Raw genomic sequence first — 17,390 nt, forward strand, 5'->3', positions numbered from 1 at the left:
CTTTTATATTTGTATTCCCAGTGCTTGGCACAATGGTTTGCACACAGTAAGCACTTGATAAAAGCTTTGTTCATTTCCTTCAGCTAGTTAGGGAAGAGGTTCCCAAACTTATTTGGCCTACTACCCCCTTTTCAAAAAAAAAACAAAACAAACTACTTAGTGTCCCCCCAATCTACTTTCTTTAACCCTTTAATTTTTTTTAATTTGTGTCATTTCAAAAAAAAACATAATATATTTTTTAAATCACGCATCTTAAATTTAACAATTTATTGTAAATTTGTGGTTTTTTCCTACATTGAAATTTTGATGATGCAATATTGCATCATGTAACTGTATAGTATTGTATTGTAAACATGTCATTACATACACATATTCCTGCCGGTGCATGCTGGACTTCCCTACAATACCCAACAGGCTTGCCTGCCAACACTTGCTTGTTAAGACCTGTTGGTGGACTTGCCACTGATCAGATATAACTTGCATTTTGTGTGTTTATTTGGGAAATAATGTAATCACTACAACTTTGTTACACAACAGATGAAACATGTACAAATGTTTTTTCAAAATTTTCTTATCTTCTCTTTTTTCCTTATGCTTCCACCACCCCCTTATTTTTATTCAATGCTCCTCAATTGCACTAGAGGTTACTACCACCACCCCCAATTTCTCCAGTGCCCTCCCCAGGGGATGATATCATTCACTTCAGGAACCTCTGCAAAAGTTCAAAATAAATACCAAATTACATAAAAGAATAGACATGAGAAAACCTTACATCCAATTACAACTATCCAATACTGGACTATGTAAAGAAGCTGTTAACTTTGAAAAACAGGAAATCATAAAAGCAAAGATGCTGATTCTTTTGCTATTTCTAATAAAGTTTAAGTAATTTAGAGCAGTTGTCATGAGTCAGTGAACAAGCATTTATCAAGAACTTGCTATGTTCCAGGCTCTTTGTTGGGAATACAAATACAAGCAGAAAAAAAGACAGCCCCCTGTCCTTGGGGAGGTTATGCTCTAAAGGTCTGACCTACAATAAGTAGGTCAAAACAAGCTGCCTAAGCCTGTGCACCCAAGTGGAGAGAGGTGTCAGCAAAGGGCAACAGCATATTAAAGTACAAATTCATTTCAATAAACTATTGTGAAGAATGGTGGAAGAGAACCATTGCTTCTCAAAGCATCCAAAACAGTGAAAGGGGAAAATGAGTTTGCAGGGAAGACTGCCATCAGACCTGAATAAACTAGAATATTCTAGGGGTATTTATAGAGGAAATTAGAAGGAAGACAAAAAGGAGCAAATGAAATGAAAGAGATTTGCCATAATTTCTATGACAATTGATTCTCTTCATCAATAACAGTGGAACCTCCATATTTGGACTCATACCTCAGTACCCAATGTACTATATGAACAAGTGGAATTAGCACTTAAGAAGATGAAGTCAGGAAGAGTCACTGAATCTGATCAAATATATACATAAGCAATCAGTGTTGCATTTGAAACAACACAATTTCAAAGACATTCAGATCCATTTCCAAAATAGCTTAAATGGAGGAAAATTCCAAAGGAATGGAAAAGATCACAGATGATTACAAAAAAGGGCAACCTATACCTACTTTTTTTTAATATCTCTAAAATTAGCTATGCATTCATGAGAAAGGTCAATGTACGTCAAAAGTTTCCTTGATGAAATTATTAGAAGGGAATGGATAGTCTTTGCAATCAGTTTTTTCATTTTTTGGTTTTTTTTATAACAGATATCTTCATAGTCATACATTTGGCTTGAGAGTTGTAAAGAATACAAGATCTTACTATATTTATTATTCATTAATTGTGAAAAATAAGGAAGTGACAATAGAACAAAATGCAAGTGGAAAGCACTCTCTTCCAAAAAGATTTTTCTTTTCTGAACTTTTCCATTACCTTGACTGTCGTCTCAGCCTAGAACTTCCCTCAGTACTTGGGGTCTCCTCAATTCCCTAACATCCATATACCCTGCAGCCTTTCGCCTTTTCAGCCTGAAACATTTCTCTGATATGCCAGCACCGTTCTCACTTGGCTTGTAGAATCCTAGATTTAGACCTGGAAAGGACCTGTAGAGCTAGACTCCCCAGAGCAATGGATAGAAGACACAAGCAACATATTTCAGCTTATTACGAGCAAGAACTTCTTAATATGGAATAGATTGTCTCATATGGTGGTGAGTTCCATGACTTCAAAGGGAACAGGAACAGGAGCTGTCAGTCATCATACATTTATTCAGCACCTACTTAAGCCAGACTCTGTGCTAAGTGCTAGGGATACAAAAAAGAGGCAAAAGATGGTCTGGAGTTCACAATCTAATGGGAAAGACAGCAAGCAGACAAATATGTACAAACCATATTTGGTATAAATAGGAAATAATTAAGAAATGAAAGGCACTACTAGAATTAGGAGGTGTTGTGAAAGTCTTCCTGGGATTTTAACCGGAACTTGAGGGAAGTCAGGGAAGCCAAGAGGTAGAGATGAGAAGGTAGAACATTCTAGAAATGAGGGACAGCCAGAGAAAATGCCTTGGAATATTCTGGTTTCTCTTCGTATCAAATGAATCTATCACCTTTTACTAAAAAAAAAATGCCTTGGAGTACATGGTTGGGGGTGGAAGGCCCAACCCTTCAACTCCACATCCCACTCCCCACCCCATACCCTGCACCTTCCCCTCAGAGGTGTTAAGGTATAAGAAGACTGGGGAGGCGGGGTTATGAAGGTATAAGTTATGAAGGGCTTTGAATGCCAAAGAGAGGATTTTTAATTTGATCCTGGTGGTGACAGGGAGCCACTGGAGTTTGTGAACTTTTGATTTAGGAAAAACACTTTGGTGGCTGAATGGAGGATGGATTGGAGTAGGGAGAGACTTGAGGCAGGCAGTCTCACCAATAGGCTATGAGGCGATGAGGGCCTTGACCAGAGTGGTGGCAATGTCAGGAGAGAAGGGAGCATATAGGAAAGGCATTGCAAAGATGAGATCAACATGCCTTGGCAACAGACTGTACATGGAGAAAGGGGGTGAGAGATAGTGAGGTGTCAACAATGACACTGAAGTTACAAGCCTGAGGGACTTGGAGGAAAGTAATGAGGGACGTAGGAGTGGGGGAGGTTTCAGGGAGTAAGATAGAGTTTCCTTATAGACATGTTGAATTTAAGACATCTACAGGACATCCACGTCGAGACGTCTGAAAGGCAGTTGGAGATGCAACACTGGAGGTCAACAGGGAGATTGGGACGGGGTGGGGGGGGGGGTGTAGAATCGAGAACTGTCAGCATTGACAGCTGTCCCTTACCATAGAGACCTGAGTTGCAGATGCAGTAAATGAAGGCAAGGGGCAGTCACAGGCCAGATAGTCTACAAGGAGCAAGAAGCAAAACAGGTAACAGCTGTGTGGCTGGTTCCTGGAACACAGTCTTGAATTCAATCCCCCTAAGACCTTCAGCTGAATAACCATGGCAGGGAGCTCAGACCGAGAGAGAATCTTTTCACCCTGGAAGCTCACTCCACCCCTTGAATTAATGTACTGCCTCTGGGGCCTGTCCCTCTGACTGGCTGGTTCTTCCCAGAACCTCCATTTTAAGGAAGCCCAGGCCAACCATGACTTCATTCCTCTCCAGGCTACACTGCTGCTGCTCTGGACTTTCTCTACTATGGCAAGTACCTTGTCTCTTCTTCTACCCTTTTAAGCTTGCTTTGGTGTGAGGGCTTGCCAAGTCATTTTCAAGGCTGCCCATCCAACTTCAGTGTTCACCTTCACCCAGCTCTCAACTGTAGTTCCAAGAAGCTATAGCCTGGGCCACACCCCAGTAGTCATCTCAGCAGATGGGCAAAACCAGGTTGAGGGTAACCTTCAGCCCTCAGACCTGTTGGTGAGTTAGGAGGATGTCTACCCCCAAGCATATGAAAACTTTTCCCAGCAGAATGGGTGGATGAGAATAATTTATTTCAACAGCCATGAAGGAAGCTGAAGCAGGTGCTGCGGAACGCTTAGAGTTTAGTCAGGCACTGAAGTTGCCAAGGTCATCCACTGCATCCCAGGCCATTACCACTCCTTTTTTTTTGTCTTGCCACTAGACTTCAATGACTCTAGAAGAAAGAGTGAGACTGATGATTTTGTGCAACTCTGCCTCACTTAAATTCAATTTATGAGCAAGTCAAGACATCACCCCCATGACGTCATTGGTCCTCTTCCAAAAGAAAGGATGAATAACAATAAGTGTTGCTTCCCTCCATTAGAATGTAAGCTCCTTGAGGGCAGGGACTGTCTTTTCTGATTATATTTGTATTCCTAGCACTTGGCACAGCGTCTGGCACAAAATAAGGGTTTAATAAATGCTTATTTACTTATTGACTAAAAAAGCTGTCTCCAGCTCATATTTTTTATGCAAGATTACTTGATAGCTGCACCCAAAGATACAACTTTGTTCAACACTCCTCTAATTAGCAATATCTGTATATATGTATATCCATGTGCATATGTATGAGAAACTTCCTTGACAAAGGCCAATGGAAGAATGATTCCCTATAGATGAGGATGATCTGCAAATACTTTTGTTTGCAAATGATATTGTGTTAATTGTACTGTCTGAGACACTATAGGGTTCACCCAAGTTCTGCAGTCCCTTCCAGCACATAAAAAACCAACTTCATGAAGAACACATTGGTGCTTGCATGTGCATAAAAAAGCCAAAATTAGAACAGAATTTAGAGACTAGCCAACTCCCTTTTTGCCCCAAACAGGGAATAGGACCACTCAGACTTCAGACTTGCCTCAGGATGAATCTGTACAGATTAGAGAGTAAATTAATACTGATCTTAGTTCTCTACAGCTAGTTGACCTCAGATCATGTTTCATGTCTATCCAGTTATCCACCAGGACACCAGATCCAGCATGGGGATGTTCTATTTGCTCTGCCACCTTATGTAATAATCTCAGCCCCAATCTTGTTTTTCATTTAATGGTCAGGGAGCAAAAATCAGTATTACCATAGCTACTGGAAAGGTCATGATAGCAGGCATGCTCTGTGAATCCAATTACAATCCCTCCTGTGACTGCAGTAGACCAAAGCTCCCTTCCCTGGCCACCACATCCTTCTTAGAAGAATATAAGTGCCTTGAGGGTAGGGGTCATTTCCTTTTATAGCTATATCCCCAGTGCTTAGCATCATGCTTAGCACATAGTAAGCACTTAATAAATTCTTGTTGATTGAGCTGACCACTTTTGTGGGCTCATTTCCTCAGTTGTAAAAGGAGGGGGCAGATGTAAGATCCTTTCTGCCTCTAATTTCATCATGCTATACTGTACTGGAAAGCTAGGTGGTAGAATAAATAGAGTGATGGGCCTGGAGTCAGGAAGACTCATCTTCCTCAGTACTAGCCTTAGATCTAGCCTTAGGCACTTAATAGCTGTGTGACCCCGGGCAAGTCACTTAACCTTATTTGCCTCCTTTTCCTCATGTATAAAATGAGCTAGGGAAGGAAATGGCAAACCATTCTACTATCTTTGCGACAAAAACCTCAAAAGGGGTCACAAAGAGTCAGACACTACTGAATTGACCCAACAAATGCTGTAACGGGAATTCTCAGTAAATCAGAGACTATATTCTAGACTGTAGTCTAGAAGAGAGATGTCAAATATGCATAGACCATGAAGGGCTATGTGGCAGAACAAGATTAAAATTTAATTGGGAAATATTAACAAAATAATAAAAATAAAGATAACATTACATTTTAAAACTAAATCAAATTGCCATGCATGGGGATCCTTATAGAGAGATTAGTGGCTCCTGTTTCTGAGTTTGACACCTCTGATCTAGAAGGCATCTGTGGGACTTTCTAACTCTGAGACTCTGTGATATTTTTGCAGGATTCTCCTTTAAATAAACCTTTCAGGCTCAGGTTCTTATAATCTAGCCACTGCTCAGATTCCTAAAATCTAGCCAATAAACCAATAGCTTACTAATGTTCACACTCAAGAGTCTGCCCAATATGACGGATGTTCTAATAAACCTTGTCTTTGGCTGAAAAAATAAATAAATGAATGAATGAATGAATGGGTAGATAGATAAATAAATAAACAGACCTTTCAGCCAGAATGGTCTACCAACTATCTCTTGAACACATCTTCTATATTTTTCTTATCTCACATGTTTGTAAATGCTATTCCACTCACTTGTTATGCTCTCACAATCTTCTTTACCTACAGACCTCCCAGAGCACCTTCAAGACCAAATTCAAAGCTACCTTCTTCATAAAAGCTTCCTCTATCCATCGTAGCCTAAAATGATCTCTCCCCATTCTGAATGTTGATGGCACTTACTTCTGTATCATCATTATTGCCTTAGTCATTACAGCACTTCTAACAACAAAATGAAATGATAGGTCTAGAAAAAGGGGCCTCAGAAGTCATTGGGTCCAATTCCCTCATTTTACAGATGAGGAAACCAAGGCCCAGAGACACTAAGTGATTTATTGAAGATCATTCAGGTACTAAGTAGCACAGCTGGGAGTCAAACCAGGTCTTTCAACTCTAAAAACACAAATATCTTTTGACAGTTCGTCTAAAAAGGGAAGACTCATAGTCTATACTTCTATGTATCCCCCCTATACACAGTAAGCACAATTTGAGATAGAACATGTTGAAGCAAAAGATGAAGTTGGACGGTAAAACCCTCATCAGAAAACTCTCCCTCAAGTCCATATTGTACAGGAAAGCTTTCTCCATTGAGGCTGCATGGGTATAAGGCAGACAGATTGGTTATATCAGGCTGGTTATAATTTTAATAATTTTATTAATATTATACAAATTCATGTACTTCCATGTATAGCATGTATTCAAATCTGAATTTGAATCTTGGCTCTGCTACTTACCATAGAAATAACCTTGGGCAAGTCACTTAACCTTTGTGGGCCTCAGTTTCCTGCTGTTTTATGAATACATCATTTTATCCTCTATCACCCCTATATATTTTTAAGGATGTGCCGTGTTTATCGTGTGCTATGGCTGATGAGAACAGAAACTGGCATCAGCATTGTATCAATCAGCATTGAACCTTTGATGAGTACTCCAGTCACCCAGCACAACAAACAGTAGGATAAAAACCTTCCATCCTGGTCTTCTGGAAATTCCATAAAACTGAGGTCATATTCATCACAATCTGGCTGCAGTGTGGTTTGTGGCACAGGAATGAGTAATTCCAGATAATAAAACTGTCATCATATGGCAAACTGAGGAGAGTAATGAGATATGAGGGTTCCATAAACACATGAGGCAAATCTGAAACTGTGCTTGCAATGAGATTTGTTAAGTACATACATCATGCCAGGCACACTGTTAAGGACTGGTGACACCAGGAAAGTGAAAACTGTCCCCTGCGCTTTGTCAACAATTTTTAACATGAGTGTTTGAGAGTCAACTATGTGCCTGGTAACATATGCAGGTAATGGCTTCATTGAACATGAACGACAAATTAATCAACAATTTAATCAACAAATTAATTTTTAAATCTTTACCATGTGCTAAACTGATGCTGAGTGAAGTGAGCAGAACCAGGAGAATACTGTACACAGTAATAGCAACATTATGTGATGATCAACTATGACAGACTTAACTCTTCTCAGCAATACCATGATCCAAGACAATTCCAAAAGACACATGATGGAAAATGCTATCCACATCCAGAGAAAGAACTTAAGGACTCTGAATGCAAATTGAAGCAAACTATTTTTACTTCCTTTGTTTTGTTACATTTTTCCCCCTTTTGTTTTGTCTTCTTTCACAACACATCTAAACAAGAAATATATTTTACCTGATTGCACATGTATAACCTATATCAGATTACTTGCCATCTGGGGGAAGGGAGTGGGGAAGGAGGGAGAGAGAAAAATTTGGAATTCAAAATCTTATGAAAATGAATATTGAAAATTGTCTTCATATGTAATTGGAAAAATAAAACACTATTTACATTTAAAAAATAAAGTGCTTTGTGAACTAAAACAAAAAAACAAAAAACAAAAACAAAAAATAAAACCTGCTTACCATGTGCAAGGCACTGTGGTAGATGCTGAAGATACAAATACTGCAACAAAACAAAACCCATACTTGCCTTCAAGGAGTCAAGAAGATCTGAGTTCAAATCTAGTCTCAAACTTCCTAGCTGTGTGACCCTAGGCAAGCCACTGAAGCTCTTAGTTTCCTCAACTGTAAAATGGGGGTAATAATAGTACCTACCTCCCAGGGTTGCTGTGAGGGTCAAATGAGATATCTATAAATCATTTTGAAACCATTAAAGCACTATATAAACACTAGCTATTTTTTTAATTTATTCATTTTATTCTGAACTTAAGAAAACAAACAAGCATTTACATAACACAGTAGAATAGAAAAAAAAGATGATTGTACATGAAACTGCAAATCTATTACATACAACTTGTATTCCTTTTAAATATACAATAAACTTATCATGTAATTTTCTTTCTTTTCCCTTTTTTTCTTCCCTTCCCTATCCCCCACCCTAGAGATGGCTACCATTAGACACAAATATGTGTGTGTGTGTGTGTGTGTGTGTGTGGATTGTAAAACCATTCTATACATACTTTTATTTATTGGTTCTTTCTCTGGGTGCAGATGAATCTTCCTTCATATGTCCTTTGTAGTTAATTTAGGTACTTATAATAGTCAAAATGACTTAGTCACTCAAAACTGCTCTTAAAACAATTATTATTCTTACTGTATACAACATCCTCTTGGCTCTGTTCATTTCACTCTTCATTATTTTGTGCATCTCTATCCATGTTTTTCTAAGATCTAGCTATGTATAGTACAGTAGATACAGCACTACACCTGAAGTCAGGAAGACTGAGTTCAAACCTGTCTCAGACTAGCTGTGTAACCCTGGCAAGCCCCTTTTACTCATCTGAAAAATAGGGATAATAGCACCTATCTCCCAGGGTTATGATGATTGAATGAGAAATTTGTAATGTGCTTTGCAAGTCTTAAAGCACCATACAAATGTTAGCTATTATTATTGTTTCTATTGTTATTATTATCATCACTATTACTAGGGTGTTCCAACATGCTCATGTAAGATGAGGGGCCCCCTCACACGTGGGTGCCCTGAGAGCCACTCCAGTTTTAAGGTACTGTTTGGGTCAGAACCTACCCCAAATTACAGCTTATGAGCTCCCACCAATGTTTCTTTTTACTATAATAACCAGAACACAACTAATTTAAAGCAAAAGATGCTCATTAGAGAGTGAAATAAATGACAAGGAAAACTCCCCCAAGAGAAAGAACATGTGGGAAGGGCATGTATATAAGGATTATGCACAGCCAGGCAATTCCCTCTCCTAGGAGCTACTTTTCAGTTGGAGCCCTTCTCTTCCCCAGATGCAGCTGCTTTCCGATGCCTACAGAGCCGATTCAGTTGCTGGTCATGACATCACTGAGCTGAGAGCTGCTATACTGGCATTCCTGGGCTACCGATTTTCTGCTCTCTGGTGTTATCTGCTGGCTCTCCAAAGCTAGGCTGCTTCCTACAAATATTTTTCTGCTCTCTGCTGCCATCTTTTGGCCCTCAGCTACTATATAGGTTCTTTCCTTTATTCAATCAACAAACATTTAATTAAGTATTTACAGGAGTACGAAGCCCTGGATAACAATAGCTAACATTTACATAGCACTTTAGGGTTTGAAAACTGCTTTACATATATTATTATCTCATTTGATCTGATTCTCCCAACAACCCTATGAAGCAGATGAAGAAACTGACACTGGGAAAGGTTAAATGATCTGCCCAGAGTCCCACAGCTATTAAATATCTGGAGGATTTGAATTCAAGTTTTTTTTTCTCTGATTCCGAGTATGAAACTATTAAACCATCTAGCTGAATTTACCGGCTCTTTTATCTCACACCTCCAATACCCCACCCACCCAGATCAGTGTGACTTATAGGTACCTCTTTTCCCCTTCCTTCTACCTCTAAGTTTGAATGACCTTCACCTACAGCATCTAAAGTTCAAGGAATACCAAGTCCCTTCATTCCCATCCCTTTTCCTTTCCTAGGGTATTTCTGAACACCCAAATCCAGAGCTTCTCTCTTTCTTCCCTCAATGAATCTCAGACTCATTGGGACTTCCTAGCTACAACTGTCTTCTCTCTTTTCAGTATATAAGCAGTGAATCATCACTTGAGAATTTTTGAGCTCTTCAAACTTGTTTATCTCTCTAGGTTTCTTATGTTCTAAACCCTTACTTCTCTTTTCAAGGTGTTTTTTGTTTGTTTGTTGGTTTGTTTTCTTTTGTTTTTGTTTTATGGGGGGAGCTCAAATTTTGCCACTCACTTCCCTTAAGGCGCTGTACAAATGTTAGTTCCTAGCTTGTCATCTGAGAGGCAGCCTGGCCTAGAGGACAGTGAGCCAGGCCTCAGTGATAACAAGAACAAGTCACAGCTCTGACATATAAATCATGGGGCATTTACCCTCTCAATACTCTAGGGAACTCTCTAAACCCGTAAGTTACAGAGTTGTTCCCAGTTAGCAAAGATAGGAGTTTTCCTCACTAAGGAATTCTCTACAGCAATGAAAGTGTTTAGCACAGTGCCTGGCACGTAATAGGCACTTAATAAATGATTATTGATTGACTGATTGAAATCACAGATACAGATGCACTTGGATCTCTCTTTATAAGCATGGGGTCAGAAGGGGGAGGAACCAGGAATAAGGAATTTATCTTCAAAATCAGGAAATGTTTGATTCTAGTCTTATTTCTGACACACTATTGATCATTATTCTTCTTACTGCAGTATATTTCTTACTGTTTTGTGGTGATAAGAGCTTACACACAACCTCAACCTTTCAGTCAGTCATCTTTATAGAATACTCCACAAGGTATTTTAAAAATAGCATCTTAAATTTAGGGAGAAAGTTAAATACTACGCAGAGACTGCCAGGTCAATTCCATTTGAGGACCATGACATTTCATACAAAGGTTATTATTGCAGGTGTGAGATCTAAAGTGAAGGAGCTATCTTTGGACTGCCACATTAGTGTAGCTCCTAAGAAAAATGTGCAACCCAAAATTGGATAAACCGTATTAGCTGGCCTCTTGAAAAAACAAATGATCATTACCTGTATTTGGTTTATCAAAGGACCATAACACGTAAGAGCTGAAAGGGGCAGAGATTATCTAATCTAATTCCTTTATTATATATGAGGAAATTTAGGCCCAAAGGAATTAACTGACTACCCAAGGACACAGGATTTGAATCCAGGTTCTCTGATTCCAAATATGCTCTTTCTACTACACCATTACAACCTTCTGATCTACAAAGACTCAAGTGCTAAGTCAGAGGCTGTGTCAATATAACTCAAAATAGTCAAATCTCTTTCATGCTTTGTAAGTTTATACCTTTTAAAAAAAAAGTTATCATCTGGTTTTCTTGTATTCATATCAAATGGAACAGGATGCAAAGGACACAGAGGAAAGAAGAAATAAGTTCACTGACTTGGTGCTCTGCCCTATGATTCAGGTACAACTTGTCAAGGGTTTCCCATGGCTCTCACCATACCTGCAAGACTTCCCAGAATCATATGGTAGGCACATTAGCAATTCATGAAGTAACATATCATCCTACATAGTAATTTGTACTTGTTCTCTTCAGTAGCCAGAAAGCTTGCCCATTGCTCTGCTGAGCAGCCAAGGTCTCCAACATCCCAAAGCATGCTAAGCAGCAAGCAGACCTTAGTCACCTTCTTCTGTCTTTGTTCTAACCCTGTTTCACCCTTCCCATTCCGTTGTTGCCAGAGGGTCCAGTACTCGCCTTCTCTCAGTTATTTCCATATCTCTGTGTCTCTACTCACAGCCAGTACTTGTGGGCTAGTGACTTCTTACCATACATCAACGTAGAACATCCAAAAAACATTAATGAAACAGAATGTTCTCTGCTCCCTCCCTCCCCAAAGCTCACATATAAGTAGAATCACAGCTTACAATTGGGCAATCACAATTAATTATACAGTTTTCTTGATTTCTAAAAGCAAACATTCGATCTGTTCTTCTCTCTGTCTCTTTTTTGTTGTTGTTGTTGTCCAGTCTTTCAGTTTTACCTGACTCTTCATGAATTCGTGGACCATACCCTCTACAGGGTTTTCTTGGCAAAGACACTGGAGTGGTTTGCAATTTTCTTTTCCAGTGGATTGAAGCAGAGGTTAAATGACTTTCCCAGGGTCACACAGCTAGTAAGTGTCTGAGGCCAAATTTGAACTCAGGTCTTCCTGACTCCAGGTCCAGCACTCTATCCAATGAGCCAACTTGCTGCCTCCCTCCCTCTTAGAGACAGCTAACCAAATTAGCACCAAAGCTGCCATTTTCAGTGTAGATCTGGGTCAAAGGTAGTGGGTGATGGGCAAGAATAAAGAAAATAAATTATTAAACATCTTCTTGATGTCCTTTTGTTATTATATCATCCTCATTTCCAAACATATCTTCCTCCCCTTCCTGCTTCCCTACCAAGTAAGCCATCTCTTATAAAAAGAATGAGGAAAGGAAAAAAAACCAGAAGATTTTGAGTGTGGAACTTTCTACATATTGTCACACTCAGTTGATGTGGTTAGTTTTGATGAACTGCTTTTCTTTTCATTTTTTTATTCTATCTTAAATGGAGGGAGAAATATATTCAGAAATGAAAATTAAATAAAAACAAGGTACTATTTGTTTTTTTAAAGGAAGGGTAAGAACATTTTCTCCTATCTTTTCCAGGGCCAACTTCAGTCATTATAATTACATAGCCTTTACTTTTGTCCTTCTGACCTTCTTATATACATTACTATAGTCATCGTTCATAGTTTTCTTGGGTCTGCTTACATTACTTTGCCTTGGTGCACTGAAATCTTCCCATACTTGTCTGAATACTCATATTTACTATTTCTTGAAGGGCAGTAAATTAAATTTATGCACCATTATTTGTTGAGCCATTCCCCAAATGATGAGCATCTTGTTTTCAGTTCTTTGCAACCACAAAAAGTGCTGCTATAAATATTGAGAACTTTTGTCCTTGCTATTCTTGGGGTATACATGCCTTGCAGTGGGACCTCTGAGCAAAAGGCACCAGGACTCTAATCTTCTTTTCTTAGGAGGGAGAGGACATAATATTGAATTGCTTTCCTAACTGGTTGGATTCCATCAACAGAGTATTGGTTTGCCTGTATCTTTCAATATTTGACTATCTTAACCTTTTGTCATTTTTGTCAGTTCTCTGGGGATGACATGGAATCTCAGAACTGTTTTGATTTCCATTCCTCATTTGTGACATGGAGCAATCTTTCATATAGTTGTTTACAGCTTGGAAAACTTTGTGAGAATTGTTTGTATTCTTTGATGACTAATCCATTTGGGAAATTTGACATCATCTTGTTTGCCCTTTATTTTTTGACATTGCTTCAAATTTTGGGGGATTTTTTTCCTTTCAAAGAAATGATTAATAACCAATGATTTGGGTAGATTTAGATTTTTTTTTTTCATCCTCATTTCAAAACCTCAGTCTCTAAAGGTTAAATTAACCTTCTCCTCTATCTAGACCCTACCCAGGTGGGACAGCCACTGTGCTCTACTCAGGTTTAGGTGGAGATAAATTCTTTGAACAGATGAACAGATTGCCCACAGCTGGGGGTAACTTAGAAGTCAATGACATAATCAAAGTTCATTTGAATAGGTTCAGTCCCTCATTGTAATATTCATTCTCACACTGTTAAACCTCAGAGTTGATTGCCACCCTCTGGAACACCCCTCTTCCAATGAGCATAGAAGTGTGAACCTGCCATGATTGTCTGTGGTCTAAGAGAGAGACAGCAAATGACCATACTTTTATTAAAATGCTGGTATTAGTAATAAAATGATTATATTACCCAGAAATTATCTAACAAACCTTTTTAAACACCACACCCTTATCCTGAAAATTGGCCTTTATTACCTTTGAAATGCTCATACCTCTAGCACTACTTTCTCTGTATATACTTGGTCAGCTCTAACTGCTTTTACCAATTTCATTTTCTCTAATGTCTTTTCTACTACTCCAATAACCACTGACCCTTAGGACTACTTTTTCATCTCTATGAAAAACTTATGAAAATTGTTTATTAATAAATCAATGGTATCCTTGATCCATATGAGAATAGAACAGGCAGTTTTTCCACCAATGATTACATTGGACATCTTCACAGTCATGGCTGAATGAGAGGAAAAGTAAGTTCTGCCATAACTAAACTTCTGTGCTTCTAAAAATCACAGTGCTATGAAAAATTATACAGTAAAAACTACAGGGACTGTGTTAGGAGCACAACACTCAAAACTTCATCAGTAACACATAAATACAATAAAATGGTAGCACAGCTTTATATATGTTAAACAGTTAAGAAATACAGAAGTACTACAAGAAATAATAGTGGTATCCGTGGCCTCAGGCTGCTGCTCAGCTTGCACCCTCACTCAGACAGGTCCCAGACTGGCAGCTGCCAGTAAGAAATTTGCTTGTGGAACTGGGCATTGGAAAGCTTTCAATCTGTGAGTTATTGTGAAGTGGTGCAATTTTCTGTGTTAACCAACAAAACTGAGCATAAGAACACCCAAAATTTGTGTTGTGCTCAAATCATGTTAGAACCAATTCACATTTTCAAAACAAATGTTTAGCAAAACTGACTGTGCACAGAATCCAAGAATCTGCTATGTTTGTTCATGTAGGCCAATAAGCTTGATTTCATTTCTCCGGAAAATTCTAGAAAAGGTAATTTCAAAAAATAGATGATTACTAGCCTCTGACTAGTTGTCATGGATGGGCAGGTAAGCCTGAGACTCAGAAATAGCAAAACCTCCCACCTACCCAACCACTGCCATGCTTTCAACTCCACCCCTGAAATTAACATCCAGGGAAGCTCTCCTACTATGGAAATGTGACCTGGCAACTGTTTCTGAAGCCTCTGCTTCCCTAGTAGCCACACTGAAGAACTCAAAAACAAAGTTCTCATCACCAAAATCCTTGGCCTCATCAAATGGTTCAACATCAAATATGAATATGGTCTTATCAGGGTAAATAACATTTAAAAAAAAATCATTGTCATTTGCTTTGCCTGCACACTAAGAACCCTGGGATCTTTCCATCTAATTTGCAGCTAAAACCTTCTATGTGTTTTCACTCCCTGTTAGAATATAAGCTCTGTGATAGCTGGAATCCATGTTGCTTTTCTATTTGTATCCCCAATGCTTAATGCTTTGCCCATAGTAAACATTTAATGTTTTAATTGATTAATTCACTCAATATTAAGGAAGGCAAAATTTACATGTAAATAGTATAAAATCAGAGAAACAAACGCATGAAAGGTATTCACAAGTCTCATGGAAGATATGCAAAGTCCAAATGAACAAGGGATATAAATGGCAAGATTCTTCTAATGGTCTCATGTAAAGATGAAAATATACATCAAGCTCTGTAATGACACATGGCCTTCTCAATTATATTAATGATCATGGAAAAAAGATGGGCTTAATAATCCACACAGTAAAAACTAAATGGATGAATAATGTATACTACCTACCAACTGAGTTAGTCTACCTGTAGCTCTATCTTTGATAGGTACTGTTAGAAATAAGTTAATGATATAATCAAACAGGAGAATGAGTTGGAAATTGTGAAGTACTCTCAAAAATCTCAAGTTCCTCAGTGCTACAAAAACTTATCTTTTAAATACTGATATTCTTCCAGGGATGATATATGGCTGCTAATAATGGAACACAGGGATTTTTGAAGAATCAAAATTGCAGGTGACTCAAAGGAACAAAAAGGCGGGTGATAACCTAAATGATTAGAATTTTATGGTACATTCACACTGGAGAGAGTGGAAAGACTCCTGAATTTGGACTCAGAAAATCTGAGCTCAAATCTCAATTCTACCTCTTACTTCCTGTGAAGAGGCAAGTCTCTGGACTCGTTTCCTCTTCTGTGAAATCAGAGATGTCCAGTTAAGTCAAAGGCATAGAATGTTGAAGGAATGTTATCTCATGTAAATTTTAAAGCAATGGAAGGGGAGACAGGGTCACATCAGGAAGACCAGTGTAAACTCTAATAATTCAGGGACCAAAGGCAAGAAAAGGATGGGAAAAGGGAAACTTTTTTTTTTTTTGGGGTGAGGCAATCTGGGTTAAGTGATTTACCCAGGGTCACAACAGGGCAGATTTCTGCAAAAAAGGCCTAAAGCTAACCCAGACTCTAAATAGGGGCATTAGATCTAATAATCAGGTGTCTGAAGCCAGATTCACGCCCTGGAGTATCCAAATAGAAGCAGGACCAAGCCCAAAAGGTCATTGCTTAGTGAGACAAAGCCTGGTCATATGTTCATTACACAGAGCACAGACAGCCACAGGATGAGACAACATCTAGGTGCCAACACCAGGAGATTTGTGCAGAAGATCTCAGATTAGAGTTACTGTCAATATCCCACTACAGATTAAAAGAGCTATAGTATGGGAGTGAACCAATACCTGAATGAGGTATATAAATATAACTTTGAATTTATTTCACACAAATGTAGTTGATCTTTTTCATTAAAAACCTTTAATTTTTCATTTGTACATTTGGAGACATTCTTCTTAGTTACACACTAAATGAGTGACATTATGTGTCACTAGTTTAAAATAAGAGCTATCCTTTCCTTTACATCAAACCTTCAGTTACACTCCAAATGAGACAAGGATGATGATGACTTGAAATCAGGAATACCAGGCTCCTCTTTAGATCAGTGATTTGTTTCCTTCAGAAGTTACTTCTAAAACAGAATTACAAGGGTGATATGACAGTGCCTTCACCAAGACAATGACATGTCCTCACCAGGACAAAATACTAGGCAGTAGGCTGGTTTCTCAATAAACTTAGTCTTTCTCCTTGATCGCTACAGAGAAGTTCTCATGATCAGGGTGAAGAAACTGCATAAGCCAGTGATGTTAGGTAGCAGGTGACAATCGCTGGTGGTGGTTAACAATCCTTGTCATCTCACATCCCTAGATCTGCTGATGTTATCCTGCCTCTTTGTGACCTAAGGGCTGATCATTTCATTTTGAGAGAGTCAACAGAAAATGGCAGTGGCACTGGAGGGCCTGAAAAGATTCCAGTTAATTAAACTCACTCTTCTTACAGTCATTTGCTTTTGGTAAAGTCATACGGTTTCCACCACTGAGCAAACTGTAGTACTTTCTTCCTCTGGTTATCGAAGTTCTCTCGGATTCCCTTCCTCCAAAGTCTTGGTTCTGCATCTAGCATACCACCAATAATTTCCTAATTTAATTGAAAATAGAAGCAAAACTTCAGCATTTGTGCAAAAA

General features: G+C 38.6%; 1 protein-coding gene across 2 annotated transcripts in view; it reads right to left on the reverse strand.

Moving 5' to 3' along the window:
• Window positions 1-16,607: 16,607 nt before the first annotated feature.
• Window positions 16,608-17,390, reverse strand: part of CWF19L2 (CWF19 like cell cycle control factor 2) — a 123,652-nt gene continuing 122,869 nt past the window's right edge. For both annotated transcript variants that reach the window (XM_027849597.1, XM_027849596.1), the window contains one exon: window positions 16,608-17,343. In XM_027849597.1, coding sequence (XP_027705398.1) covers window positions 17,206-17,343 — 138 coding nt within the window. In that variant the 3' untranslated portion in view covers window positions 16,608-17,205. The remainder of the gene's footprint in view (window positions 17,344-17,390) is intronic.

Source organism: Vombatus ursinus, unplaced genomic scaffold (genome assembly GCF_900497805.2).
Source record: "Vombatus ursinus unplaced genomic scaffold, bare-nosed wombat genome assembly UNPS02007612.1, whole genome shotgun sequence".
Classification (NCBI taxonomy): domain Eukaryota; kingdom Metazoa; phylum Chordata; class Mammalia; order Diprotodontia; family Vombatidae; genus Vombatus; species Vombatus ursinus.